The 20,843-nt window shown below is 48.9% G+C and overlaps 1 protein-coding gene across 1 annotated transcript in view; it reads left to right on the plus strand.

Annotated features, from left to right (window-relative positions):
• Positions 1-20,843, plus strand: part of pcnx4 (pecanex 4) — a 38,505-nt gene that overhangs the window by 13,612 nt on the left and 4,050 nt on the right. The window contains exon 7 of the mRNA XM_084310952.1: positions 4,758-5,118. Within this exon, the coding sequence (XP_084167078.1) occupies positions 4,758-5,118 (361 nt within the window). The remainder of the gene's footprint in view (positions 1-4,757; positions 5,119-20,843) is intronic.

Consider the following 20,843-nt stretch of genomic DNA (forward strand, 5'->3'; position numbering starts at 1 on the left):
GACCCCTCTGGGTGGGGGTTTTTAAATGGAGGCTTGGTCATGCAACAACGCCAGCATACGCCCCTTCCGCCGGGGCAGCTGTGTTCAGCTGTCCCCTCTGGCGCCTGTCTCGTCCGCAGTCTCCAGGCTAGGGTTAACAGCCTGTTGCCTGGTTTTTCCCCGGTGCGCTGCCTGCTTCCGTTGGTTAACCTTTTTTGTGTGCTTACGGCCATGCTGACTGTCTGTTCTGCAGGGTCAGTGTGCCAGGCGGTGTACTGTTGGGGGGACGGGGCCCGCTCGGCTTACGGCCATACCGACCTGAACACGCCCGATCTCGTCCGATCTCGGAAGCTAAGCAGGTTCTGGCCTGGTTAGTACTTGGTTGGGATACCGCCTGGGATTACCAGGTGCAGTAACTGGGGGGCCTTTGTCCGAATACGCTGGCGATGTGGGGGGCGGGGCACTACGTGCCCACCTGGTGGGGTCTTGATGCTGGCATCATGGACTTCTCCGGGCCCCCATTCCAGGGAGTCCAGTCCTTTTGGTGGGTCTGGGTCTTCCTTCGCGCTCCGCTGCTACGGCCTTGCCACGGGGTTGGGTTTGCCCTTGACCCCGTGATTCTGGGGGCAGTAACGAGGTTGTTCCTCCGTTCGTTCCCGGGTGGCATGCGGGTTGTGCGTGTGTGTAGTCGTGGGGTCAAGCCACGGTCTGCTCACCCTGTGCGTTAAGTTGCTTGAGTGCCTCTTCGCACGGTCGGGTCCGTCGCCTTCCCGTGAAGCCCCTAATAGGGGGGATGCCCTCCATTAGGGGGGGTCGGGGGGGCTCGGCCCTCCCTGTTCTGATGGTTTTGGGGGGCTGTCAGCGGGGTGTATTTGTCAGCCAGCGGCTCCGCTTGGCCTCCCATTGTGCAGTGTGATGCCAAGCAGAGCCACTAACGGAACAGAACGATAGGTTATGACTATAACCAAGTTCTGTCAGTTAGTGGTGACGCTTGGCATCAGACGGCCGCTGCAGCCCTTGACCTCACCTTGTGGTGAAAGCTTGGGAAGGAGGAGAGCAGGTGACCACACACCTGCTTATGAAGGTAAGCTGATGAGGGGTGTGGTCAGACTAATACTGGTATTAAAGGTACATTTGTGGTTTATTCAGTGCGCGTGCACGTACGCGAGCGAGTGCAGTGTGATGCCAAGCGTCACCACTAACTGACAGAACTTGGTTATAGTCATAACCTATCGTTAAGCACTATACCAAAAATAAATAACAAATATATACTGATTGATTGAAAATTTTAATTAACAGATTGCAGAATGGGTACAGCAGTACGGCTCAATACACACAATTGTTAACACTTTAACTGCCGGAACTCGTCATTCCCCGCCATGCTCAAGTTGCCGCGGACGCCGGAACTCGTCTTTGATATCAATATTTCAAAAATCTGTGATCGGAATCATATTTTCCATCCGGAGCCCTTGACACACAGTTCTGATCTCCTCTCAATCCTCTAGCGGTTCAAGAGCGCCATCTGGTGGCCGATCGGCAGATCGAAACCGCATGTCAACCTTTAACCCGGTAGGACTCACTCCATATGCGGTCCGGGCACTCGCTAATGCTAGAGAGACTCCGTCTTCACACAGTGAACATCGATCGGTGGAAATAACTCGAAAAAACAACATGATTTGGACGTATATACTATTATACAACCTGGAAATAGATTGGGCATTTCTACATCCCATAATAGAAAGAAATCTGTTCCACGCTCATCTGCCAGCGGCGCGAGGAAGCCACGGTAAGATTCAGCGTTATATATTCTAACGTGTTCTTTACTAACTGCTCTGATGAACATATGACCCACTCTGGATGAATCATCTAACGCTGCCCACGGAATTATAAACGATCCCCCGCCCATCCGGTCATCATCAGATGATACGTAGAAACTTCTAGAAGTACGTCCAATTGAAATTTTTGATCTCGCACAGATTCCTACCAAACTGTATTTCATCATCAATATAATGCATTTGGGGCTATAAATCACGTTCTGGAGAAAGCTGCAGAAAGAGATGAAAACATACTTATACTTTAGACCATATTTTAGTATGAATATGTGAATGAAAAAGTTTAACGTTGCTACACCATGAACAATACATATAGGACCTTGAATGGGCCCTAATAATGGCAATCTAGCAATAGAATTTAAAAAGTTATAGCCCTGCAAAGAAGGGGAACTTCTCCATGTTAAATAGAGCTGGCAACGGATGGTATATCATGAATTTAACCTTAGGCAATCAAAGTGTTAAGGGGATGCAGATCAGAGAAAGACTTTCGTCTTGTTTACATCAGGGTCCCCCATTTTCAATTCATGACATTTATGACATACAGATATAAGAATCTAATCGAATCATCTAAACTAATCTAATCATGACATTTAAGACATGCATGACATACAGATATATATCTCTGCGCACCAGACTGTGCTATTAAACCAGGAAGTGCAGCACTATGTTGAGCCTGTCAGCAGTAGAGCCACTACTGCCCTGCGCTGCAACACAACGAGTGAACCGCGGTCTCACGCTGACTGCTCACTTATGTTGTTCCGTTGGAATCGTTTTGGATTATTTGGGCTCAATACGTACACTACACGGACCCGCGGTCTCACGCTGACTGAATCGCTTGTGTTGTGTCGCTGTGTGTCAGACTGTGGATGCTTTCGAACACCCGCCCACCTCTACCTCTGATTGGCTTACCATGACATTGTACTCAACCTCAGCCAATCGTCAGCATGTATCCGCTTGGCTTGCGCAATGCCCAGTAAACAAGGAAGAACATATCTGTCTGATGAAAGAAACGGGTTCATTCATAGTAACGTGCCGTATTTTTTTGCAGTAACGGTAACGGCGTTATTGAGATTGGAAGAGTAATCCGTTAGATTACTCATTACTGAAAAAACTAACGCTGTTAGTAACGCCGTTACTTATAGCGCCGTTATTCCCATCACTGGTGTTATGGATGTGAAATAAACAGGCTTTTGTGACAGCCTACATACTTCCTTTTATATTAACTCATTCCCCGCCAACGACGAGTATACTCGTTATTGGCCGCCAATCTAATAACGCTAACAACGAGTATACTCGTTATTTGATCGTTATTTCTTTTATTCGCTATTTCCATTCATAAATCATCCAAGAAGGCTGTGGTACCGTATGCAATGTGTCTGAGATCGCAAAGGTCCAATACCGCCGCCTACACTTCCTTTGCCACTCTGTGTATCATTGAAATTCCTCCGGGTGGAGTTTTCGAGTAGCCTGATCCGAGGGGTATACCCGATCGCTTTCGGGACGCCCGATTCATTATGCTGTGGGGGGTTATGCCGTGAGCCAAATGGACATACGATCTAGCAGATGGCAATCAAATTCTTTTTGGAATCTCATCGGCCACAGGTAGGAGCAATTTAACGTCAATTTCAGCTTGGTTGTGCATGTGACGAGCGCAATGTCCGCTGCGCCGCCCAGCCGCCTATGTATTGTTTTTATTGACCTATAGTCCATTCATGCTGAGTGAATCAGTTCCCCCAGACACATTTGTGTATTCAATTTTTTTGGGGGAATTAACTGATCGAAAATTTATAAAAAATTAATCGAAAATTTATCGAATCGTGGTCAAATGAAGAGATTTCATGATGCATTGAATCGTTGCCTGAAGAATCGTAATCTAATCGTTGTGAGGTAAAATCGTTACACCCCTAGATCATGCATTTGAATTTTTTATTGTAGCGTGTATAGGGACGAAATGCCAATGGATTAAGTATAATATGCGTTGCGGCCTAATACTAGCCTCCCAGGAATTACCCTAAACCGCTCTAAAACCATACTTATATTCACCACGGTATAAAACGGGAACGTATGGATGGAAAAAATATTATTTTTTCACATCTTGAACGATAGATACTCGATGTCAAATGGGCCATAGTATTGCATATATAGCTATAATATTTAAATAGTTATAACCCTGCAAACAAGGTGAGCGACTCCCACCGTTTACAGCGGTGGCGGTAGCTACTACAGGATGAGGCTAATCCGTGGCGTCTAATGAGTTAAGGCTTGGATTCATATAAAAAGTATAATTATGAAAATGTTTGTTCATTTCCATGCAGCTGAAGGAAATCTTGTGTTATGATAGACGTGACATCCTGGCATTATGCATGTTGTGTTATGGATGTGACATCTTGGCATTATGCATGTTGTGTTATGGACGTGACATCTTGGCATTATGCATGTGCCGCGTCTGAAATAAGCATTCGCATCTGTGAGAAACGGTAAAGGAATATTTAACATGACATCAGCAGAGGGTTTTAGAATGGTTGAGGCTCCTTTTTTTGTATCCACTTTTTCTCCTCCTGTTTTTCTCCCATCCCAATTTTAGTCGTGCCAATTCCTCCCTCCCCTTCCTGGTCGTTACTCGCATGTCGCATGTCGCTCTAGGGAGGGTTGATAGATACTATCGCATGTCCCCTCCGATACATGCAGAGTCAGCCAGCCACTTCTTTTCACCTGCCAGCGCATTGGTGAGGTCCAGTGTCTCACGCGTTGGTGACAAGCGCTTAGTTCGCTGTGCCACCCAGCCGCCCTTGGTTGAGGCTCCTTATGATATATCGCAGTATAGATCTTTTTGTCCTACCCCCAATGTAAATGCCCAGTAAATGAATGTGATTCTGAACTGCCCATTGCACCCTTTCCTCTTGTCATTGAAATAGTTTGTCATCTTGTGTCTTCCTGCCTAACCAGGTGGGCCTCCTGAGTGACCGAGCGGTGCAGTTCCTGGCCAAGCTGAAGTTCACCCTGACCGTGCTGGTGACCTCGTGGACGGAGAAGAAGCAGCGGCGACAGACAGCCGGAACTCTGCTGGCTCTGAACGCCTCCCTCTGCCCGCTGCTCCTGGCCGTGGTGACCCTCTCTGCCATCCTGTCCACACCTCTGCTGCCCCTCTTCACCCTGCCTGTCTTCCTGGTGGGCTTCCCCAGGCCTCAGCGCAGCTGGCCGGGGCCCGTGGGTACCGCCTGCCCCTGTCCTGACTCCATCTTCTACCAGCAGATGAGTGGGAGCCTGGCCTGTGCTCTGAGGAGGGCCTTCGCCAGAGGGTCACTGGGTTAGTAAGCGCTGCCTTGTCTGATCCCTCTCTCGCCCCCGCCACCCCCCCACACGTTTGATTCTATTATAAAATTACACATGGAATAGGCATGTGACAAAATATAGAAATATTGTTGTCGGAGATAAACATAAAATGTTTCACTTGTTATTGTCATCAAACTGTCTTAACTCATTCAGTGCCAGCTATTGTCCTCATCCCTGTAGTCAATGCACCACGCTAAAAGATAGGCATTTCACTGTGCGTCACGATGTTTGCAGAGCTATATCAATATTCTATATTATAGCTATGGAGATAATACTATGGCTCATTTGTCACTATCTCTCGTCCAACATGTAAAAAATAGTAAATTTTTTCATGTATACATTCGCGTGTTATCCCGCGGTGAATATTGTATAGTTTCAGAGTGATCCGGGCTAATTCCTGGAAGCCGAGTTATGGAGCGCTATGTGCATTTTGCGAAAGTCGTTCACGGTGCTCGCCTGGACATGATATTATTTATTTGTTTTGTGATGCTCTGATTGTCAGCAACGGCATACGTTTTGAATACTACGTTGATCGTTGCGATCGATGTGAAATCATTGTAGGTTTGATGTCATAGTCCTTACCTTTGCTAGGAGTTATTGTCTGATCACGATTTCCAGTATTGATGTCCATCGGGTCCCTGACATGAAATCGCACAAAATATGCATCAAGTGTGCTGGACACGTTCCGAGGTGCTCAGATGAAGCGTTTCACTTGCCTGGGTCCAAATTATCTGCCCGGACCACATAAAATGTAACACACAGTGGGAAATAAGGTTTCAAAGGGTAGGCAATACTGCCACCTAGCAGGATCCGGCCGGCATCGCACTCTCGGGGTCTCAGAATGAGTTCCAATGTCCGTGAGAGTGTATAGATTATTCAAATAGAAAAAAAACAATCTAAAAATGTAATATTACGTGTTTGGCACAGAATGAGTTGACAGACCGTTGACACATGAAGAGAGAGAGAGAGAGAGTGGAGCAGGGGACTGCCCCCTGCTGTGCAGCTGTGTGTGTGTGCGTGTGCTCTGGTGTGCTCCCACTGCTCAGTCTTTCCTTTTCCCAGTTGTAATCTAGATGGTTTTGGCTCTTGATTTATTTACTTTTCAGGGAGATGCCTTGTTTTTTTTTCATCTGTAATTGCGCTCAACAATCTATCCACTGTCTCAAGTAGGCTGCAGACAGGTTCTGGTAACCATACCAGCAAAACTGCCCTGAGAATGTTGAGACTTGTTTATTGCCTTTGGCTTTAGAGTTCTCAAAGTGCCTGAGAATTAGAAACGACCCGAGTGAGTTGAAGCCCAAGCCCGGCTCGCCCGAGATCATCACGTAAAATACTGATCCCGAGTCCAAAAAGTCCGTTATTGGCAGCGGCTCAAAACTCAGCGCAACGGGCTGAATCCTCCCCACCTTTCAATCACAGTGCATTTGATGGTTGTTCCATAGTGTTATTGTTCGTTGAGCAACCTGATGGCCTGGGGATAGAAGCTTCTTCTGAGTCTTTCTGTGCTTGCCATGAGACTCTGGTATCGCTTGCCTGACCGCAGCAGTTCAAAGAGGCAGTTGTTTGGGTGGCTGGAGTCTTTGATAATTCTCTTAGCCTTACCCATGCACCGCTTGTTGTAAATGTTCTGGAGAGTGGGAAGCCCCCCTCCAATTGTGCGCTCGGCTGAACGGGCCACTCTCTGTAGTCTGCTACGGTCTTGTGCGGTGCTATTCCCAAACCAGGAGGTGATATTGCCAGTCAGGATGTTCTCTATTGTACATGAGTAGAAGTTCTTGACACCATGTGTGTACAGGGAGTAGAGGAGGGGACTCAGAACACAGCCCTGGGGGGCCCCTATGTTGAGGGTGATGGATGAGGAGGTGCAGTTGCCTGCTCTCACCGCCTGGGGTCTGCCCGTCAGGAAGTCCAAGACTCACTGGCAGAGGTCATAGTTCAAGCCCAGGTCCCTGAGCTTGGCTATGAGTTTGGAGGGGACTATAGTATTGAATGCTGAGCTGTAGTCGATGAACAGCATTCTCACATAGTTCCCCTGCCTCTTGTCCAGGTGTGATGCTGCTGTTTGCAGCACATGGGCTATGGTGTCCTCCGTGGACCTGTTGGGGCGGTATGCAAATTGCAGGGGGTCCAGGTTGATGGGGAGGGAGGAGCAGATGTAGCCCTTTACTAGCTTCTCAAAGCACTTCATGGCTATAGAGGTGAGAGCTACAGGGCGGTAGTTGTACATCCACCTGTATTACTCATTAAGAGAGACCGCTTGGCCCCTGCGCGTCAATGTCTCTCTCGCTCTCTCGCTCTCTCTCTTTCTCTCTCTGTCACTCAAATCGTATTCTGAGTATGGACGGAGCCCAGCCTCAAAACGGCTTACATTTTTGAGGTAGAAAAATGCTGTTTTTGAGTACTTGATTAAGAATACAAAACAATGAATTTTTTCGAAAAAAACCTTACAGATGTGTTCCATAAACTCACAGGAATTGTGTAAAATTGTCCAAATAGTGAAAGAAATTGTAAAATAGTTCCCCTTTAACACATTGGGCGCCGGGCATTGTGCCCATCTTATACCACTCTGCCAGCACTGTAAGCCTATGGAGATGTTTACCTTCTTTGCAGGGCTATAACTTTTTAAATTGTAATGCTATATTGACATTACTATGGCCCATTCAACATCGATTATCGTTAGGTTATGACTATAACCAAGTTCTGTCAATAGTGGTGACGCTCGGCATCACTCTAGCACTGTCCTCGCACGTGCACGCGCACTGAATAAAATTCCACAAATGTACCTTTAATCCCACTATTCGTCTGACCACACCCCTCGTTAGCTTACCTTCATAAGCAGGTGTGTGGTCACCTGCTCTCCTCCTTCCCAAGCTTTCACCACAAGGTGAGGTCAAGGGCTGCAGCGGCGTCGGATGCCGAGCGTCACCACTATTGACAGAACTTGGTTATAGTCATAACCTAACGTTCTGTTTCATAGTGGATCCGCTCGGCATCACTCTAGCACAAAGGGAGGCCGAGCGGAGCCACCGGCCGACAAATACACCCCGCTGAAAGCCCCCCACGACCATCAGAACAGGGAGGGCCGAGCCCCCCCGACCCCCCCTAATGGAGGGCACCCCCCCTATTAAGGGGTTTCCCGGGAGGGCGACGGACCCGACCGTGCGAAGAGGCACTCAAGCAACTCAACTCACAGGGTGAGCAGACAGTGGCCTGACCCCACGACTACACACACGCACAACCCGCATGCCACCCGGGAACGAACGGAGGGAACAACCTCGTTACTGCCCCCAGAAACACGGGGTCAAGGGCAAACCCAACCCCGTGGCAAGGCCGTAGCAGCGGAGCGCGAAGGAAGGCCCAGACCCACCAAAGGGACTGGACCCCCTGGAACGGGGGCCCGGAGAAGTCCATGATGCCAGCATCAAGTCCCCACCAGGTGGGCACTTAGTGGCCCCGCCCCCCACATCGCCAGCGTATTCGGACAAAGGCCCCTCAGCCGAGCTGCTCCGACACACCAGAGAACCAACCACCTAGTCGTTACCCTATGCGGTGGTTGGTCCCATAACCCCTCAGGAAAAAACTCCAAAACATACCTGCGGCACTACCGCAGTACCCGTGTTCCAGTTTCCAACAGGGTTATCCCGGGCCTACGGGTCAACGAAAACATTACTTCGGACCGGGCCCGGTGATACGGGGAGCACAGGGTCCCCAGAGGAGGTCAAAGACCACCCCAACAGGCCCCTCTTCAGCGCAAGAATGGAAAACCAGCCCCAACACCCCGTACTTGGTATTCCCAGGAGGTCACCCAACCAAGTACTAACCAAGACCAACCTGCGTGACGGCCGAGATCCGACGAGATCGGGCGTGTACAGGTTGGCACGGCCGTAAGCCATTACGACAGCGTAGAATACAATGCACCCAACAAGGGTTCCATAGCGCTTAACCCTGTGACACCCGGACCGACCTAGCATTTTTCCCCCTGAAAAAAGCCCAAGTCCCTCAGGGTACCAGAACAGCAGATCTGCATCCCCGGCGGACAACGGGTTTAACTGATCCGGACCAGCGCGACCAGAACCAGTCCCGTGCCCTAACCACGCCGACATGCCAACTCCAGGAGAAGGGGCAGATATGCGTGTTGATCTCAAACATGAAAAGAAGGCGCCACTCAGACGTTCGATGCGAACCACGTCCGGTGGCCCACCCCCAGGGCGTGAGACCCTTCTACGTATGTTCAGATCCATTCCGTTATCATCCCCTGATATGAACGAGAACCCGTCGACAACCACACAGGTCGTCGGAAGAGGAAAAACCCCCATCCCAATTGCTGTATAAAAACGCTGTTTTAACCCCAAGCAACCAAGGCGCGCCAGTCAGTTGCCTAATGTCCAGCAGAACATCCCGAGCTAGCACTGTGTGCGTCGGGTATATCCACATCAATAATAGGCTATTTAGACCTTTTTATTGAATCCCCAAGGCGCCCAGGGGAACGACACAATGTACTACAATGTAAACACGTCACAATTCTTTTCAACTAACAACACGTCAAGTGGGGATCTACCGAGGCACTTCCTTGTGGTGAAAGCGAGAAGGAGGAGAGCAGGTGACCACACACCTCCTTATGAAGGTAAGCTAACGAGGGGTGTGGTCAGACGAATACTGGGATTAAAGGTACATTTGTGGAATTTTATTCAGTGCGCGTGCACGTGCGAGGACAGTGCTAGAGTGATGCCGAGCGGATCCACTATGAAACAGAACTATCGTTCCGGATGTGATATGATTTCATTCATACATTGTTGTGTTAATACCGTCTTGAATATAAGTATGTTTATAAGCTTTTCTGCTGTAATTCCAAAAACGCTAGTTATAGGCCCAAACGCATATGATAGATTATCGATTGCCGTTTCTTTCCTATACACGCTATATTAAAAAATTCAAATGTATATGATCGGTATACATTATGCTTCATCATGCATGGAGGAAAGGGGGGGGCGGGGGTCGTCTATAATTCCTTTATCGTCAGTAACGGCTTTATGTAGTATGCATTGATATATTGATCAGACTGTTTGCAAACAAACGCACAATCGGGCTGAAAATAACGTTACTGTCCTCTTACCGTTCGCCGATGAGACTGGAAGAAAAAGATCCCAATTATTTGACGCCGATCGCCTAGATCCATTTCCGGTTTGTATGGCGCAATAAACGCCGAAATCATATAGATTATTGCGTTATGGAAGCAATCCATATGCACGCCAGTGTTTGTCTGGACCCACGTAACAAGATATTACTGCCGGAGGAATTTCATCGACGCACCGATCACAACTTCCGGTTTTGAGAGTGTAACTCGCCCGACCATCCACCAGGCGGCGGTATTGAGGCGTTGCAATCTCATTCAGTGTCCCGCTGCAGCACCGGAGGTTGGCTGGATGAATTATGAATGCCATGGTGAAAAAATGAAATATTGATTTAAAAAAACGGCTTACGCCGTTGTTGTCCAACGCATGGCGGCCAAAAACGGCGTAACTCGTTTATGGCGACCAATGTGTTAAGATTAAAGAAATATTATTTCTTCAAATATTGTTATAATATTGAATCGTGAACCCAGTGTCGTGTATCAAATCCTGGGTGTATCGTCACACCCCTAGCATGTAAGATAAAATCTGTTTTTTTATTCAGAAATGGACTATAACTGGACTAGCACGCTTAAAGCAGTTGCATGTAGAATGTTAACGCATCGAATCGTGACATCAAAATGTGTATAGAATCTGGAAAATCTTTATTGTTACACCACCACATATTGTATCTACACATAATAACTTTAGTCTAGTGGGTACCGCCTGCCCCTGTCCTGACTCCATCTTCTACCAGCAGATGAGTGGGAGCCTGGCCTGTGCTCTGAGGAGGGCCTTCGCCAGAGGGTCACTGGGTTAGTAAGCGCTGCCTTGTCTGATCCCTCTCTCGCCCCCGCCACCCCCCCACACGTTTGATTCTATTATAAAATTACACATGGAATAGGCATGTGACAAAATATAGAAATATTGTTGTCGGAGATAAACATAAAATGTTTCACTTGTTATTGTCATCAAACTGTCTTAACTCATTCAGTGCCAGCTATTGTCCTCATCCCTGTAGTCAATGCACCACGCTAAAAGATAGGCATTTCACTGTGCGTCACGATGTTTGCAGAGCTATATCAATATTCTATATTATAGCTATGGAGATAATACTATGGCTCATTTGTCACTATCTCTCGTCCAACATGTAAAAAATAGTAAATTTTTTCATGTATACATTCGCGTGTTATCCCGCGGTGAATATTGTATAGTTTCAGAGTGATCCGGGCTAATTCCTGGAAGCCGAGTTATGGAGCGCTATGTGCATTTTGCGAAAGTCGTTCACGGTGCTCGCCTGGACATGATATTATTTATTTGTTTTGTGATGCTCTGATTGTCAGCAACGGCATACGTTTTGAATACTACGTTGATCGTTGCGATCGATGTGAAATCATTGTAGGTTTGATGTCATAGTCCTTACCTTTGCTAGGAGTTATTGTCTGATCACGATTTCCAGTATTGATGTCCATCGGGTCCCTGACATGAAATCGCACAAAATATGCATCAAGTGTGCTGGACACGTTCCGAGGTGCTCAGATGAAGCGTTTCACTTGCCTGGGTCCAAATTATCTGCTCGGACCACATAAAATGTAACACACAGTGGGAAATAAGGTTTCAAAGGGTAGGCAATACTGCCACCTAGCAGGATCCGGCCGGCATCGCACTCTCGGGGTCTCAGAATGAGTTCCAATGTCCGTGAGAGTGTATAGATTATTCAAATAGAAAAAAAACAATCTAAAAATGTAATATTACGTGTTTGGCACAGAATGAGTTGACAGACCGTTGACACATGAAGAGAGAGAGAGAGAGAGTGGAGCAGGGGACTGCCCCCTGCTGTGCAGCTGTGTGTGTGCGTGTGCTCCCACTGCTCAGTCTTTCCTTTTCCCAGTTGTAATCTAGATGGTTTTGGCTCTTGATTTATTTACTTTTCAGGGAGATGCCTTGTTTTTTTTTCATCTGTAATTGCGCTCAACAATCTATCCACTGTCTCAAGTAGGCTGCAGACAGGTTCTGGTAACCATACCAGCAAAACTGCCCTGAGAATGTTGAGACTTGTTTATTGCCTTTGGCTTTAGAGTTCTCAAAGTGCCTGAGAATTAGAAACGACCCGAGTGAGTTGAAGCCCAAGCCCGGCTCGCCCGAGATCATCACGTAAAATACTGATCCCGAGTCCAAAAAGTCCGTTATTGGCAGCGGCTCAAAACTCAGCGCAACGGGCTGAATCCTCCCCACCTTTCAATCACAGTGCATTTGATGGTTGTTCCATAGTGTTATTGTTCGTTGAGCAACCTGATGGCCTGGGGATAGAAGCTTCTTCTGAGTCTTTCTGTGCTTGCCATGAGACTCTGGTATCGCTTGCCTGACCGCAGCAGTTCAAAGAGGCAGTTGTTTGGGTGGCTGGAGTCTTTGATAATTCTCTTAGCCTTACCCATGCACCGCTTGTTGTAAATGTTCTGGAGAGTGGGAAGCCCCCCTCCAATTGTGCGCTCGGCTGAACGGGCCACTCTCTGTAGTCTGCTACGGTCTTGTGCGGTGCTATTCCCAAACCAGGAGGTGATATTGCCAGTCAGGATGTTCTCTATTGTACATGAGTAGAAGTTCTTGACACCATGTGGTGCAGTTGCCTGCTCTCACCGCCTGGGGTCTGCCCGTCAGGAAGTCCAAGACTCACTGGCAGAGGTCATAGTTCAAGCCCAGGTCCCTGAGCTTGGCTATGAGTTTGGAGGGGACTATAGTATTGAATGCTGAGCTGTAGTCGATGAACAGCATTCTCACATAGTTCCCCTGCCTCTTGTCCAGGTGTGATGCTGCTGTTTGCAGCACATGGGCTATGGTGTCCTCCGTGGACCTGTTGGGGCGGTATGCAAATTGCAGGGGGTCCAGGTTGATGGGGAGGGAGGAGCAGATGTAGCCCTTTACTAGCTTCTCAAAGCACTTCATGGCTATAGAGGTGAGAGCTACAGGGCGGTAGTTGTACATCCACCTGTATTACTCATTAAGAGAGACCGCTTGGCCCCTGCGCGTCAATGTCTCTCTCGCTCTCTCGCTCTCTCTCTTTCTCTCTCTGTCACTCAAATCGTATTCTGAGTATGGACGGAGCCCAGCCTCAAAACGGCTTACATTTTTGAGGTAGAAAAATGCTGTTTTTGAGTACTTGATTAAGAATACAAAACAATGAATTTTTTCGAAAAAAACCTTACAGATGTGTTCCATAAACTCACAGGAATTGTGTAAAATTGTCCAAATAGTGAAAGAAATTGTAAAATAGTTCCCCTTTAACACATTGGGCGCCGGGCATTGTGCCCATCTTATACCACTCTGCCAGCACTGTAAGCCTATGGAGATGTTTACCTTCTTTGCAGGGCTATAACTTTTTAAATTGTAATGCTATATTGACATTACTATGGCCCATTCAACATCGATTATCGTTAGGTTATGACTATAACCAAGTTCTGTCAATAGTGGTGACGCTCGGCATCACTCTAGCACTGTCCTCGCACGTGCACGCGCACTGAATAAAATTCCACAAATGTACCTTTAATCCCACTATTCGTCTGACCACACCCCTCGTTAGCTTACCTTCATAAGCAGGTGTGTGGTCACCTGCTCTCCTCCTTCCCAAGCTTTCACCACAAGGTGAGGTCAAGGGCTGCAGCGGCGTCGGATGCCGAGCGTCACCACTATTGACAGAACTTGGTTATAGTCATAACCTAACGTTCTGTTTCATAGTGGATCCGCTCGGCATCACTCTAGCACAAAGGGAGGCCGAGCGGAGCCACCGGCCGACAAATACACCCCGCTGAAAGCCCCCCACGACCATCAGAACAGGGAGGGCCGAGCCCCCCCGACCCCCCCTAATGGAGGGCACCCCCCCTATTAAGGGGTTTCCCGGGAGGGCGACGGACCCGACCGTGCGAAGAGGCACTCAAGCAACTCAACGCACAGGGTGAGCAGACCGTGGCCTGACCCCACGACTACACACACGCACAACCCGCATGCCACCCGGGAACGAACGGAGGGAACAACCTCGTTACTGCCCCCAGAAACACGGGGTCAAGGGCAAACCCAACCCCGTGGCAAGGCCGTAGCAGCGGAGCGCGAAGGAAGGCCCAGACCCACCAAAGGGACTGGACCCCCTGGAACGGGGGCCCGGAGAAGTCCATGATGCCAGCATCAAGTCCCCACCAGGTGGGCACTTAGTGGCCCCGCCCCCCACATCGCCAGCGTATTCGGACAAAGGCCCCTCAGCCGAGCTGCTCCAACACACCAGAGAACCAACCACCTAGTCGTTACCCTATGCGGTGGTTGGTCCCATAACCCCTCAGGAAAAAACTCCGAAACATACCTGCGGCACTACCGCAGTACCCGTGTTCCAGTTTCCAACAGGGTTATCCCGGGCCTACGGGTCAACGAAAACATTACTTCGGACCGGGCCCGGTGATACGGGGAGCACAGGGTCCCCAGAGGAGGTCAAAGACCACCCCAACAGGCCCCTCTTCAGCGCAAGAATGGAAAACCAGCCCCAACACCCCGTACTTGGTATTCCCAGGAGGTCACCCAACCAAGTACTAACCAAGACCAACCTGCGTGACGGCCGAGATCCGACGAGATCGGGCGTGTACAGGTTGGCACGGCCGTAAGCCATTACGACAGCGTAGAATACAATGCACCCAACAAGGGTTCCATAGCGCTTAACCCTGTGACACCCGGACCGACCTAGCATTTTTCCCCCTGAAAAAAGCCCAAGTCCCTCAGGGTACCAGAACAGCAGATCTGCATCCCCGGCGGACAACGGGTTTAACTGATCCGGACCAGCGCGACCAGAACCAGTCCCGTGCCCTAACCACGCCGACATGCCAACTCCAGGAGAAGGGGCAGATATGCGTGTTGATCTCAAACATGAAAAGAAGGCGCCACTCAGACGTTCGATGCGAACCACGTCCGGTGGCCCACCCCCAGGGCGTGAGACCCTTCTACGTATGTTCAGATCCATTCCGTTATCATCCCCTGATATGAACGAGAACCCGTCGACAACCACACAGGTCGTCGGAAGAGGAAAAACCCCCATCCCAATTGCTGTATAAAAACGCTGTTTTAACCCCAAGCAACCAAGGCGCGCCAGTCAGTTGCCTAATGTCCAGCAGAACATCCCGAGCTAGCACTGTGTGCGTCGGGTATATCCACATCAATAATAGGCTATTTAGACCTTTTTATTGAATCCCCAAGGCGCCCAGGGGAACGACAAGAGGGGCGGGATGCAACCAACTTATTATAATAATAAAGAAGAAGCATCAACCGTATGAACCCAACTGCACAGCTGGGAGTAAAAAACTGTTTATTTTTTTTACATCCAGTCACTCCTTTAGTCAGAGAGTATAGACCGAACTTTCCCAGAAGCCTTCCCACATGAGTCGTAGTTATGAAAAAGACATGTCAACTGTGAGGCACGTGACCAACTGACTCAAGTTTACACATAAATCGAGCGTAGAAGACCCGTAAGCCCTACGCTCTAACTCGACACCTTAACACCACAACCTTACGTAAAGATCTTAACTCACGGAAGCCGTCGCCATAGCAACATTGCTATGACGGGGGGAAACCCTGTACACGGCTCCTGTTTGTAATAGGAGTCGCGTCAGGACAACCCCCCCCCCCCCCTCCCTGCCAAGACGTTCGAACGGCTCGGCCCTGACTGGCTCAGCAGAATGAGACAAAATCTCCTAAACCAACCAAGTGGGAAGGAGGGGTTTATTCGACACCCCCTCACAAAACCCTTTTTCCCTACACACAATAACAACTGTAGCATTTTGAAACCTTCGGTAGAATGCTAATGTATAGCGTAAGCTAATACAATGCCCGCTACCCACAAAATGTGAACAGGATTTATAACAAAACAAGTCGTATGTGTGTGAATCCTACACCCGCTTTCTATGTCGTACATAGCAAATGCTGACCGAGAGTAACGGCCAGGCCGTGGAATGTGTGTGTACGAGTATTACTGCAACTAACACAACAGCGTTGTGGAACACATTTACTTTATTTAAGCAATGGAATACCACCAGTTTCTACCTGCATGTGGAGCGTCGGGCTAATAGAACCGCCTACGACTGAGTGTATGCTTGCAGACCTTGCTTAATCTCGTAACACAACATGACTCATCTCTCAATGTAATAGTGCAGATTCACATTTACGCAACCCCATCATATGATTTGTTGAAGAAACACACAGTTTGTTTGGCCAATAATAAAGTTCCCCTTATATCGGGGAACTTTTTATTTCCATGGCACAAAAACACAATCATGAGGGGCCGGGGAGGGTGTAGAGGAGAGGGGACACAGAGGGAAAAGTCACTTCAGCGGCGTCTGCTACCTCGCGCCGCTTGAGTTTTGCCACCCCGAGGAGCCCCGGAGGGACGGTAGGTAACTGTCTGCTGGTCTCGACGTTCCCTACCGTCTCCTCCGGTCGTGGATGGGCCGGCGGCAGCAGAAGCGCCGTCTCTCCGCCTGGCCTTCTTGGAGGGGCCAGCAGCAGCGGCGGCGGAGGCAGTGGTAGGCACGGCGGAGGGAGCTCAACGTCGTGGAAGCCTTCCGACTCCACCGGCAAGGACGGGAGGCGGAAAATGGGGTTGGAGAACGGATCTCTCCTCTGCCATCTCTCTGCACGTTGAGGTCATCAGCTGCAGGGCCTTCCCGAATAGTCCAGCATCGGAGAGGCTGGCCGTCAGAAGAGGGGTTCTCTTCTTCTCCGGCACTCGAGCTTGCTCCAGCCAAAGGTGGCGCTGGATCAGGGTGGCCAGGGCGCGCGTCTTCCCCGAGGCTATGGCCAGCACCTGGGTAAGATGCAGGACAGCTCCTGCCGCCTGGGTGATCTGATCGCATTTTACCTCGGTCAGATCCGTGCCGCCCGTCATTATCCCTGATACAAATCTAGCCAGGTGGGCGATGTTAGAAGCCGCAGCCAGCAATTGTGTACCAGCGATAAATGACTGGTCACCCCAATATGCCAATCGCCTAGCCGATCTTCCATGGAGAACCGGCTTGCATAATGGTTCCCACACCATATCCGGACAGAGGAGAGCGGCCATCGGCCTATCAAGCCGTGGCACGCCCTCTCTCATACCTTTGACCAACCCCGACACCCGCGTAACTGGTACGTAGGCGGGGGTAAGTCCCATGATGTGAGACACCGCCTGACCCTGACCAACATAGGCCCCCATTGAGGGGAAAAATGGGTAGACGACGTCCACCCCTCTCACCGGGCGACGCTGCCAGAGATGACCTATGAGATCATCGGGGGCAGGAGCAGGCAATGGCTGCGGCAGCGGCACGCCGTTTGCAGCGGCAGCTACCGCCATGAGCTTGGGAATCAAAGCTCGCAGTTCCCCCTGCTGACTTTCCTCCACCGAACCCGCATTCCTCACATGCAGCAGGCTTCGACCCATTGAGGAGCCACAGTCTGATGTGGCTGATAGCAGGGCATCCTGCTGAAGAGGCCGAGGTGGTTCCTCGACATCCTCGAACAAGGCGTCCCAAGGAGCCATTTCTCCCCCCTCCGGTGTTTCCTGGATAGGAGGGATACTCGCCTCCACAGGACCTTCAAACAAGAATCCGTCCGACTCTTCCATGATATCCTCAGTTTCCATTGGATAAACAGAGCCCGACGCATCCTCGCTGGTCTCCAGCAATTCCCCAAACCCAGGCCGTTCGCGCCTGCATGCCACCATCTTGCGACGTGAACGGGCAGACGCGAAAAGTTTGCGTCGCAAATCCTCCGGACCCAAAAGAACCGACCGTTCAACAACGGACGATTCCCTGGAACCAGAGTCGAGATCATGCCATCGCCGGAGCGACGGCACCGATGTCTCGGCTCCTCAGAGAGGCAAACTACCCATCGGCTGCCTCCTGGGCTGGGTCGGCAACCACGAAAGTGGCAGCAGCCCCGCACCAGAACGCACGACGGAGGCGGGAATGGAGAACCGCTGGTGAAGAGTGGGTCTACTCTCCGAAGTAGACATTATGACTTAGCTTTTTCCTTTGAACAGTTATGAGAGAAGAAAAAACTAAGCACAATGTAAACACGTCACAATTCTTTTCAACTAACAACACGTCAAGTGGGGATCTACCGAGGCACTTCCTTGTGGTGAAAGCGAGAAGGAGGAGAGCAGGTGACCACACACCTCCTTATGAAGGTAAGCTAACGAGGGGTGTGGTCAGACGAATACTGGGATTAAAGGTACATTTGTGGAATTTTATTCAGTGCGCGTGCACGTGCGAGGACAGTGCTAGAGTGATGCCGAGCGGATCCACTATGAAACAGAACTATCGTTCCGGATGTGATATGATTTCATTCATACATTGTTGTGTTAATACCATCTTGAATATAAGTATGTTTATAAGCTTTTCTGCTGTAATTCCAAAAACGCTAGTTATAGGCCCAAACGCATATGATAGATTATCGATTGCCGTTTCTTTCCTATACACGCTATATTAAAAAATTCAAATGTATATGATCGGTATACATTATGCTTCATCATGCATGGAGGAAAGGGGGGGGCGGGGGTCGTCTATAATTCCTTTATCGTCAGTAACGGCTTTATGTAGTATGCGTTGATATATTGATCAGACTGTTTGCAAACAAACGCACAATCGGGCTGAAAATAACGTTACTGTCCTCTTACCGTTCGCCGATGAGACTGGAAGAAAAAGATCCCAATTATTTGACGCCGATCGCCTAGATCCATTTCCGGTTTGTATGGCGCAATAAACGCCGAAATCATATAGATTATTGCGTTATGGAAGCAATCCATATGCACGCCAGTGTTTGTCTGGACCCACGTAACAAGATATTACTGCCGGAGGAATTTCATCGACGCACCGATCACAACTTCCGGTTTTGAGAGTGTAACTCGCCCGACCATCCACCAGGCGGCGGTATTGAGGCGTTGCAATCTCATTCAGTGTCCCGCTGCAGCACCGGAGGTTGGCTGGATGAATTATGAATGCCATGGTGAAAAAATGAAATATTGATTTAAAAAAACGGCTTACGCCGTTGTTGTCCAACGCATGGCGGCCAAAAACGGCGTAACTCGTTTATGGCGACCAATGTGTTAAGATTAAAGAAATATTATTTCTTCAAATATTGTTATAATATTGAATCGTGAACCCAGTGTCGTGTATCAAATCCTGGGTGTATCGTCACACCCCTAGCATGTAAGATAAAATCTGTTTTTTTATTCAGAAATGGACTATAACTGGACTAGCACGCTTAAAGCAGTTGCATGTAGAATGTTAACGCATCGAATCGTGACATCAAAATGTGTATAGAATCTGGAAAATCTTTATTGTTACACCACCACATATTGTATCTACACATAATAACTTTAGTCTGGAAATATACAATACTGTTAAAAGTAAGAATTGTTTTAAATGTGATCTAAGCATCATCTGTTATCATTTGAGATTTTGCTATCCGTTACCTAGTATTTCTTCAGCCATGCACTTAGAGGTAGCAGCAGTGGGAACATTTACCAGACTGTACTGGAAGTGTAAATAGAGCTCCCAACAGTGTGCAGGGTTTGTCTTCTCTCCACAGTATGTGTTGTTGATTCCAAATTGCAGTGACACCGTGAACTTTGCGATGGGTCGGCGAGCCGAGACTGCACATACAGACAAGGGAGCGAGGAAGGGGCAGCTTCTTATGCTTTAATATTAAGAGGAATGTTGTTGTGCGTCGCAGCGCATCGGAGCCGCTAGCAGTAACGCGAGCTCGCAGGATCCAGTTGTGCTCTCTGTGAAGTGACCCGAACTGAATAGCTCGGATCTGTATTCATTACATCCAAATGTTTCCACACCATTAACCTCGTAATACTCTTAAAGCCACACGGAGCCACTGCTGGACTATCTTTTTCTTTTTTTATATACAGTTCTGCTCTACATGCATGTGCTGTCAAGAGGGTGCAAGAGGGTGGCGGCACAAGCTTAATTATTGATGTATTGATGAAAACGGAGATGAAAAACGGCTGCAGTGATGTCGTCACTCAAATCTTATTGTTTTCTTCGGTTTTTATTCTAGCTTCAGGTGCCGTAGCTATGATGTATAATTCATGCTAAGCGCCTGTTGGGTCCTTTTGACGCTCGCATTCTAAAGAGGGTAGTTTGTAGTGTTCCTTTTTTACTTCACCCCCTCTGTGACATCCGGGGTGGGGGGGGGTTGTGCATCAGTGAGCATCAGGCAGGAGTGAGCGAAGCGAGGTGGCGTCTGACTATTCTGAGACGTCGTTATGGGATGTGACATTATCCTTGAGCCATGAGAACACGAGTCGAAAGTTAAAACGTAACCTACCCATGCCTTGCCTCTGCCGTTTCATCCATTCCAAAGTAAGCATCTGTCTGCTCTCTCTCTCCCCTGTCCCAAAAAATTAAAGGCTCCTGAGTGGAGATACTGAGTCGTCACCCATAAGAGGAATGAATACTTTGAGACTAATGGAAAGCCGAGGCAGTGGAGGAATTCAATATTTAGATCTCTGTGCAGTCAGCCAGTTTAAACACTATCATGACCTTCCTGTACAACTGAAATGGTAAGTTGTCAG

The sequence above is a fragment of the Notolepis coatsorum genome (genome assembly GCF_963971535.1).
Source record: "Notolepis coatsorum genome assembly, chromosome: 3".
Classification (NCBI taxonomy): domain Eukaryota; kingdom Metazoa; phylum Chordata; class Actinopteri; order Aulopiformes; family Paralepididae; genus Notolepis; species Notolepis coatsorum.